Raw genomic sequence first — 10,980 nt, forward strand, 5'->3', positions numbered from 1 at the left:
AAGGACAACTCATAATAACCCAAAAGAGAATGTGTGAGTTTTGGTTTTTTGCGAACAACAGACATCTATGTCCCCACGAACACTAAACAGAGGTATCAAAACGCGATTAAGTGCTTTAAAAACATGCTCATTTATGACAATAACATGACACATCAACTTGTAGCAAGAAAATTTCTATCAAGTTTCAATGAAGGAAGCATTATCAAACAACTAATTAAGAGGACAGCTTTGTCTTAGAAGATAGTGTCAAATTACTTGCCTATATATATCCTATTAAATTATATGTTGCACATGTAAAAGAGTAACGAAAATTCTAAACAAATATCAATATCAAAAAATTGAAGCCAAAGTAGGATAAACAAAGAAAAACTCAACTGGTAAAAATCTGCTCGTTATCATCTTTAAGTTCATGGCAATTGAGATTAAATGCTCCATGAAGAATGGAAGCCTGCAAATCCTACAGGTATTTAATCATAGAATCAGTGTCAAACTCCATCTAGATAAATAAAGTAGGACTGCCAATAAATTTCAAAAGCACTCTTTTATATTCCCCCTAAATTACAGTTTTCGTCTGAAACAATATATATTGAGCGAAAAGGCCAACTAAAGATGTAAAGCAATAAATAGCAGATCGAAGAATTAGTGGAGCATTAGGATTCTTCTTCTTTTGTTTCTTCGACTCAAAGTTCCAACCTTTCGTTTAAATAGAAAAATACAAATTTAGCCATGAAATTGTGAGAACTCGAAGAAGATTTGGGTAGGGATGGCAATGGGGCGGTGCGGGTGCAGGGCGGTGCGGGTTTTAGCATATGCGGGTGGTGCGAGTTTAGACATATACGGGTGCGGTGCGGGGTGGGTAAAAATAATTTTTTTAAATCATTTGTGGGTGCGGTGCGGGTGCAGGTTTTAACTTTTTGCAAAATTACAACGTTTCAACTATTGTGACTGTACATATTTTTGACACAAATTCCACCTTGTTTTCCTTGTCACAGATCTGGAAAACACTTAGCAAGTTGTACTTCAACCCGTTCACGTAGTACACACTTTCGATTGAGTGTGAGAGAGATTTTTCAATCCTTCCAACTCCCAGAATATATCTTTTCTTGCCATTTTCAAAGGATACACTCCCTCATTGCAGGGCTTTAAGTGAAAGAAAATTATTTGTACTTCCAGTCATATGCTTTGAGCAGTCACTATCCATGTACCATTGTAGGCTTCTTCCTTTCACTGTTCCCTACATAAGAAAATCGGGAGTTAGACTTAGGAACCCAAACGAGTTTGGGTCCTTTGTAATGAGGAAAGGGGTGACTGAGGGATCTTCTGGTCCAAGCATGCATCATGCCTTTTTTATATGAGGGACTAGGTTCTCTACCAGTAGTTACTTTTTCAGCGAAAACTTTATTTTTCTGCTATGACTGAAATCTGGCCTTACAGTTTTCTTTAAAGTGCCCAGTATTGCCACAGTGAGTGCAAAGCCAATTATCAGGTACAGTAACGTACTTTCTATGAGGGTTGTAGGGAATCTTTTCCCTTTGAAATCCAATCCCCTGCCTGTTTCCCCATTGTTGGTGTACATGGTAGTGATAGTATCAGAGGACCAGGTCCACTTGAGTGATTTGTCAAGGTCACTCTTCACTCTTCCTAGTTCTTCATGAAATTGTTTGTTTTTCTCAAGCTCAGCACACAGACTAGACTTCACTGAATTTAAATCACTTTCAAGCTTAATGTGCGCCTCACTTGTAACTTCCTTTCCCTTTTGAGAATTTTCAGGCCTACTCTCTATTTAGGTTCCCCAATTATTTCCTTCAAGTCCACTACCACCACTAATAGATCATCTCTCTCATGCTCAATGTTAGCAACTCTCTAAGGTAAGACTTCTTTTTCCTTTCTTACACACTCAAAGGTCTCTTTTAGGTCTACCACATCGACCATTAGATCATCTCTATCATATTCTATATGTGCAATGTTTTCATCTAAGACATCCTTCTCTTTCTTCAGGTTCTCAATTGTTTCCTTTAAATCAACAACAACGATTACTAAGTCATCTCTAGTTTGTTCTGCTTCTCCAAACTCCACAGTTAAAACATCTTTATCATTTATAAGACTGTGATAAGCATCAATCAACACATTTTCCAAAAACATGAGTTTTTTAGGAGAATAAGATTTTAGATTTCTCTGAACATCCAGAAAATTTGCCTCATCATCGTCGTCATTTTCATCATCATCAGACTGAGCCATCAAGGCAAAGATTGAGTCATACTTAGTTTCTTCACTTTCCACTGCCATAATTGAACTATCACCATGATCATTTTCTTCTTCAGATTCGCTGGAGGAGTCTCCCCATACAGCCAGAGCTTGCTTTACAACATTGTCAGCGACATTCTTTCTCTTGAAGCATTTATCAGGAACCGGGTTCCTCTTGGTTGCTTTGTCAAAGTTGTTTTTATGCTGATCTTGCTTTAGGAGAGGGCACTCCTTGATGAAGTGTCCTGGCTTGCCACATTTATGACAGAGGTCATAATTTTTTGGCTTGCTAGAACTTCCCCTTTTTGGAATGCCTCCATTTCTACGTACCATCTTTTGGAATCTTTTTGTCAAGTAAGCCATATCACCATCCTCACCACTTGAATCATTATTGTCTGTCTTGAGAACCAGGTTCTTCTCCCTTTTGGGTTCTCTTCTTTCATTGTCCTTCTTCTTCTTCATTTCATATATTTTCATATTACCAACAAGTTCATCTATGGTCAGTGTCTGCAAGTCCTTCACCTCTGTAATGTCGTTCACTTTGCTTTCCCAAGAACTGGGCAGTACACTAAGGATTTTCTTGACAAGCTTGTTTCTTGGAATAGTTTCACCAATAGAGTAAAGCTCATTAATGAAGGAGGTGAACCGAGTATGCATATCTTGGATGGATTCATCATCTTTCATCCTGAAGAGCTCGTATTCAGTTGTTAGCATGTCGATCTTAGATTGCTTAACCTGTGTTGTTCCTTCATGAGCTATCTGAAGAGCTTCCCAGATTTCCTTGGCTGACTGACATGCCAATATCCTGTTGTATTCATCAGCACCAATGCCACAAACAAGAATTTTCTTCGAACGAAAATTCTTTTCTACGGCCTTTCGATCAGCGTCATTGAATTCCTTCCTCGTCTTGGGAATGGCTACAGCTGGGTCGCCAAGATTCTTGGTAGGAAGAAAGGGTCCATCACAGATAACATCCCAAAGCTCTGAATTTTCAGCCATGATGAAGTCATGCATCCTAGTCTTCCACCATCCATAGTACTGGCCATTGAACCTTGGTGGCCTGTAGGTAGACTGACCTTCTTCAAAGTTTGGTGGAGCAACCATGAGGATTCTTTCTAGGTGTTAGCCTGATAGAAAAAACCCGCTCTGATACCAATTGATATAATTTAAGGGTCCACCAAAGTATATATAGAGAACCAGGTTCTCTATAAGTTCCCACAGAAACCACTCACACTACAGTAAGTAAATGACAGAAGGAATTTTATGTGGAAAATTCCCAGCTCAACGGGATTAAAAACCACGACCTACCCTTGTAGAATTTCAACTTCACTACTGAGCAACTTTCAGATTACAACCTAAGTAACCCAGGAATTAACCTCTTAATCCCTCACTAACTTATAACACTCTATTACAAGCCACTTTGTAATAACTCTATTATAAAGACTTTACAACTCGACTAGCTCTAGCCAAGACATAAACACAAGGGTTTATGATTTACAAAGGGTTTCTAACACAATGCTTCTAAACAAGCTACGTAGGGATTACAATTGAGAACTTTAACAAAGTTACAACTCAACTAAGGACATACAATCACTTGATATGGGAACTGGTCCGTAGCCATATTATTCTTTGTTCTTGATGCACTTGAGAATTGTTGACTGGAGACTTGATCACTGTTGAAGTGCTTGAGTGAATTCTCTAAGTGTTCAAGTGATGTTTTATCTTTGGTTTAATGTTGATATAACATTGATGACATCACTTGAATGATGTAAGCAACATTGGTACAAGGTCCTTCCCAATGGAGGTGACTGTTGTACTGTTGCGTGTGCAGTTAGTCATTTTCCAGCTGTAGAGAGTTGACTTGGTACAATCACCAGGGGAACTGAAGACCATTTGTTCCCCTTGTTGATTCTTTAACTTTTGAGGTACTGACGAACATCTCCAGCTTAAGTCTGGTTGTTTTCATGCGCTTGGGAATGTGAACCAATGTGGATCGGGTTCCTTATCTGGTTCTTGACATTAAGTTTGTTCGATCATAAAAACATAAAACAAAGGTACTTATAACTTATCACTTTCAAATTATTATCTTTCGAATAAAAGTCACCTTGTGACACTTCATTTCATAATCATAAAATACGGGTCTCCGTCCACTTTCATATTTCCACGGCACCTCATGCCAATTTCTCTATCACAACCGCACGGACAACTAACGTGTCAATATCATCATTATTTACTCACGGCACCTCGTGCACACATTTCATATCATAACTGCACAAATAATTCATGCCAATGTCATTATTATTTACTCACGGCACCTCGTGCCAATATTTTATTTCATAATCCGCCTGGCAATAGCCACATGCTCCCAATTTCAACATAGATCAGTCTATTATTTATTTTACCAAAACAACAAGACAAATTGCACAAGATAAAAGAATAAACACAAGAAAAATCACAACATCACATGAAAATTACCAACACAATAACTCCACATCATCACGTATCATCCCTGACAATAGTCACCATTATCTCTCTTATAACCACCCTTATCGCTCCTATAATAGCCTCCCTTATCACTCCGCCCTGACAATATCAATAGCCACAATTATCGCTCTGTATAATACCCACCCTTATCACTCCGCCCAAATAATATCCCAACACACATAACCATAGTGAAATGCCACCCATATACCCACATAATATCATCAGTGAAATGCCACCCTTATATCCTCATAATAATAAATCAAATCACACAAAAATTTACACGAAATATTAACACAACACAACACAATCAATTCCTATCACCATTTGCCCAACGACCACAACCAATTCCAATGATATAGTAAAATCAATAAATTTTTCAAAAATAGCCCAAGACTCCACACAACGTATATAAAACCTCAAAACAATCAACAGAGATAGAAAATACTCAGTATATGGTAACACTTTCATTAATGCAAATTATTGATAATTATATTAACGCCTCAGTCTAAACTTATTTCATTAATTATTTGCAGATAAAAAATCCATAATATAATTATCTCCAGGAAATATCAATCAACAAACTCATGTAATTCACATAAATATTCAAGTAACAATCACATCAAATGTCATATAAAAACAAATTCAACAAACGTGACTTGAGGCATGGCAAATAGATGATTTAATAAATGCCAATAATTATCCAATTTATTACACAATAATGCTTAAGACTTTAACCCAATACATTTTGCACATATAAGCCCGAGTACGTACTCGTCACCTTGCGTACACGGCTTTTCACATTTCACAAATGGCATATAAGACTCGATGTCTAAGGGGTAATTCCCCCACTCAAGGTTAGGCAAGATACTTACCTTTTTGAAGTTATGTTGATATTCCAAAATCGTCTTCTTGCTTGAATTGACCTCCGTACCGCTCAAATCTATCCAAATTAATTGTATAACTTCATTAAAATTCATTAGAAAGAATTTTGGATAATAAAATGTCGACTTAAAATTTTATTCTAAAAAGTCAACCAAAAGTCAATGCGAGGCCCGCCTCTCAGAACCCGACGTAATTTTCATGCAATCCGAACACACATTCTGATACGAGTTAAATCATACCAATTTTATCGAATTCCAATAATAAATCGTCCTCCAGATCTTGAATTTTCTTTTTTGAAAAGTTTTTACAAAAATCGCAATTTCATCCATTAAACTCAAATTACACTAAGAATATAACCATAGATTCATGAAGTACAATCACTTTCATATATAGAACACTTACCCCAACCAAGCTTGTGAAAATTTTCTCCAGAATCGCTTAAATCCGAGCTCCAAAAATCCAAAAGTGAAAATGACGAAATGACCATTTTTGGTCCTTAACATTCTGCCCAGTTTCGCACCTGCGGACGAGTAGCCGTATCTGCGGAGCCGCTTTTGTGAGCCAAAACTCGCTTCTGCGGAAGTCCATTGCCTTGTCGACCCTCGCATCTGCGGAAGCGTTTTTGTTTCTGTGAGAATCGCAGGTGGGAGGCAGTGTTCGCTTCTGCGCAAAGAGCCGCTTCTGCGGTTCACCTCTCGCTTTTGTGCTTGCGCTTCTGCGCACAATTTGCCGCTTCTGCGGCCTTCTCCATCAGCCTTTGCCCAGCTCCCCTTCAATCGCTTCTGTGAGGTCGCTTCTGTGATCAAGCTTCCGCAGAAGCAATTACACTAGCAAGTCTAAAATTGCAGTAGTTTTCTTCGAGTCCAAATTGATCTTTTAACCATCTGGAGTCCACCCGAGGTCCTCGGGACTTTAACCAGTTATACAAACATGTCCCAAAACACAATACGGATTTAGTCGAGCCTTCAAACCACGTCAAACAATGCCGAAATTACGAATCGTGCATCGAATCAAATTATGAATTTTCAAATCTTTCAACTTCTATATTTTTTTTTCCAAAACGTATCAAATCAATCTAGAATGACTTCAGAATTTGCACACAAGTGATAAGTGACGTCATGGAGCTGTTCAAATTTCCGGAATCGAAATCCGACCTCGTTATCAAAAAATTAAACCTTCAGTCAAACTTTTTAAAAATCTTCTATTTTCCAACTTTCGCCAAAATGCATCGAATTGTCCTACGGACTTCCAAATCCAAATCCGGTTTCCAACTTTCGCCAAAATGCGTCGAATTGTCTTACGGGCTTCCAAATTCAAATCCGGATGTACGCCTAAGTCCAAAATTACCATATTAATCTATTGACATTATCAAAATTTCATTTCAGACCCATTTGCTCAAAAGTCAACTCCGATCAACTCTTTTAATTTAAGTTTCAAAAATGAAAATTATTTTTTAATTTAATTCTGAATCTTCCGAAAACTAAAATCGACCACACCCGCGGGTCATAATACATATTACGAAGCTGCTCGATACCTTTAGTCGTTGATCGGGGCATAAATTTTTAAAACAACAAGTCGGGTCATTACATTCTCCCCCTCTTAAACATACGTTCGTCCTCGAACGTGCCAAGAATTATCCTGATGATATTAAATTACTGAGTGCATTATTTCACACATGCTCACGGGTGATTATACATCACCGTAAATTTAATAAGGGTCCGACAACATAATCTTAGTGGTGATTATTTCTTTTATCCACACTTATAAGCTTTAAAGACAATTCCTTACACTCCAATCAATTTCAAATGCTGGATTTTTACATCAACACAAGGTATTAGTCTCAAACGGCTGTAGCAATTCGTGCCAACGCACGCATCATACGTATGTCCATAACCACATCTCTTGTCATAATAGCCGTTTATAATTAATTCCCGCATCCTCAATTAATCTCATATTAACCAAAATCTCGTTTCAAATTTTCACAATACTGATGGAAACACCCAAGGCATGAAGACCTCATAATTATTTACTCAGATTAACGAGTCACATTTAAAGCCACCTGGGCACTCACCTCATAGGCTAAAACTAAATAATTACAGCATAATTATGGCACAGAAACACATAAAAGAATTATCACATAAGCCTATCAGGCATGACTCCCTATTAGTACTATAGTACAAATTAAATTTCACAAAGGGAGAGTTTAAACTCATAAAGTTTTCACCACAAGGACCTCGTCCTTATATAACTTCCACCGCGGCTTGTAGCCTAGTTTAAATATTTCACATCATATAAAAAATACGAGGATCTCGTCCTCAACTCCAAATCACAAGTATTTTACACATTGTGCCAACTGAAATTTTCAATTTCCTTTCTTTCTTCTTTTCAATAAATTTCGTAAATAATTTTCACAACACATAATGAACCCCCATTCCAATAGGGCATATAATTCATAAAATTGAAATCAATTATTCCAAAATCACATCAAAACCCACTGTAGTGAGAAATAAAAAGTCACTTTTGGACTTATAGCCCTCAATGGTGTACAAAGTAACAATGATAGACACGGGCTAACATCATCAAACCTCCCAACAGGGATAAACAAATAAGTGGGTCATAAAATTACGAAGCTCACCCATAAGCGGAGCATAATAGGAGGAATCACCTTAATATTCAGAACCGAATCAATTTAAGGAAAAATATCCTTTTATAACAAATCAGGATCATACCTGTAACGACACCATCTGGTGTAGTGGCCTCAGCCACACCATAGAAAATATATTAACGGGCTGGGCCTCTCCCTCTAGGGCGCCCTCTACCCGCCTGTCCTCCACCCCTAACTGGCTGTGCATGTGGGGTAGTAACTGCATTGGGGCCCATAACTAGAGTGTTCTGATAAAATCCACACCTCCCAAATCTGGGACAATCTCTCTTGATGTGCCTAGTATCACCACACTCATAACAACCCCTCTGAGGTCGCGGCTGCTCGTACTGAGTCTGGGCCGGATAACTGGAATAACAACTGTAAGAATCTTGTGTCGGTGGTGTAATATAAGAACTTACTGAAGCATCCCGAGTAATCTGATGTGCGGACTGAGCTGGCCGACTACTCGAGCCTCCGCCATAATAGGTCATAGTTGAAGAGTAAAATCCATTGAACCCTCTAGAGCTTCGAGACCTTTTGGCCTCCTTATACTCCCTTTCATCACCTAGAACACCCTCAATCCTCCTCGCAATCTCCACTACTTGCTGAAATGGAGTATCAGTTTGCAACTCTCGAGCCATGCATATTGTAAGATCATAATCGAGCCCCTCAATGAATCCGCAGACTCGCTCTCTAACTGTAAGAACCAAAATAGGTGCATGGCGGGCTAACTCTTTGAACCTGATAGCATATTCTGACACTTTCATGGTGCCCTGACGCGATCGTTCAAACTCTGTGTGCCACGCATACCGGAGAGTCTGGGAAACAAACTCTTTCAAAAATATCTCTGAATATTGAGCCCAAGTTAGTGGCATTGCATCGGCTGGTCTACCTTCTTCATAAACTTGCCACCACTGATACGCTGCGCCTGACAACTGAAATGTAGTCAAGGCAACTCCGCTCACTTTCACAATAGCCATGGTGTGGAGAATACGGTGACACTTTTCTATAAATCCTTGGGCATCCTCTGAAGTTGTTCCACTGAAAGTAGGCGGACTATACCTCTTAAACCTCTCAAGTCTCTTTTGTTCTTCTTCTGATGCCTCTGGCCTGACCTTAGGCTGAACTGAAATAACAGGTTGTACCAGTACTACACTCGAAACCTGACCAATGTGAACCTGCTGCTCTGGAGTACGGGCGGTAGAAGTCTGAGTTACTCCCCCAATCTGTGAAATATTTGGTGCAACAGAGATCAATCCCGCCTGAGTTAATGTACCAAACATATTCAAGAACTGTGCTAAACTCTCCTGAAATCTGGGGGTAACAACAGGTGCTTTTGGTATCTGTCCCCAAGTGGAGCTATTGGCGGCTCCTCAACTGCTGCCCTAATAGGTGCCTTAGCAGCGACACGTGCCCTTCCTCGGCCTCTACCTCGACCCTGACCTCTTGCGGCCCTAGCAGTATGCACATGTGCCTGCTCAGCTGCCCCGGTAGCACGTGTCTTCACCATCTGTGAGAGAATAGATAGACAAAGGCTCAAATCCCACAATCAACAAATCCGCATGATAGGAATGAAAGAAGTGGAAATTTTCTAACAGTTATGTAACCTCTTGAAGATAAGTACAGACGTCTCCGTACCGATCCGCAAGACTCTACTAGACTCGTTCGTGACTCGTAGAACCTATGAACCTAGAACTCTGATACCAACATGTCACGACCCAAATCCCACCACAGGCGTCGTGATGGCACTTAGTCTTTAAGACTAAGTAAGCCGATTATAATTACAATTCAAGCCAATTTGTTTTTCTTTTTAAACATATAATTATAATATAAGTATCAAAACCAACAACGAAAATAATTACAAGCAGCCTCCCAAAACTGATAATATTGGGTCACGAACTCTAACTGAATACATGAAATGATCTCAAGGATCGAATACTCAATACTATTTGATTAATAATTAACAGTACAATAAAAATAGAAAGACTCCAAGGGACTACGATGACCAAGCAGTTCTACCTTGAATCCTTGCGTTCACACTCTAACTTTGTCCGAGCTCGATATCTCCAAAACCTGGCTCTGCACAAAAATGTGCAGAAGTGTAGTATGAGTACATCACAGTCGGTACCCAGTAAGTATCAAGACTAACTTCAGTGTAGTAGTGACGGGGTACAGTCAAGACACTCACTAGTCTAATAACCCTGCAATATAGTATACAAAAATAATAGAAAATAAATAACAATGATGATAACAATAATCAACCAGTGATATACACAGCAGGGCAACAAGAACACCATAAATATTGCTCAACAAATAATGAATACAAGTACAACCAATCAATCAAGTCCTTCAAATATAAATCTTTCGCCTATATGTTTTTTTCAAATAATAATTTTCAGGATATAATACTTTCCAATAAATATATTTCGAATATACTCCCTTCAAATAAATATCTATCAAATATAATTCTTTGGAATAAACATCTTTTGAACATAATCCTTTCAAATATATATCTTTAAAATATAATTCTTTCAAATAAATATCTTTCAAATAATTATCTTTCGAATAAAAGTCACCATGTGACACCTCATTTCATAATCATAAAATACGGGTCTCAACCCACTTTCATATTTTTACGGCACCTCGGGCTTATTTTTCTATCACAACCGCACGGACAACTCACGTGTCAATATCATCATCATTTTACTCACGACACCTCGCGCCTA

General features: G+C 38.5%; 1 protein-coding gene across 1 annotated transcript; it reads right to left on the minus strand.

The window, feature by feature from the left end:
• Positions 1-370: 370 nt before the first annotated feature.
• On the minus strand, positions 371-3,348 carry LOC138895527 (uncharacterized). The gene is made up of 6 exons (XM_070180227.1): positions 2,197-3,348; positions 1,894-2,013; positions 1,433-1,753; positions 1,168-1,234; positions 563-693; positions 371-457 (listed from the first exon to the last, which is right to left on the minus strand). Exons 1-6 carry the CDS (start codon positions 3,346-3,348, stop codon positions 371-373), a joined length of 1,878 nt encoding a protein of 625 aa, XP_070036328.1.
• Positions 3,349-10,980: the final 7,632 nt, after the last annotated feature.

This window comes from Nicotiana tomentosiformis, chromosome 7 (genome assembly GCF_000390325.3).
Source record: "Nicotiana tomentosiformis chromosome 7, ASM39032v3, whole genome shotgun sequence".
NCBI classification, from domain to species: domain Eukaryota; kingdom Viridiplantae; phylum Streptophyta; class Magnoliopsida; order Solanales; family Solanaceae; genus Nicotiana; species Nicotiana tomentosiformis.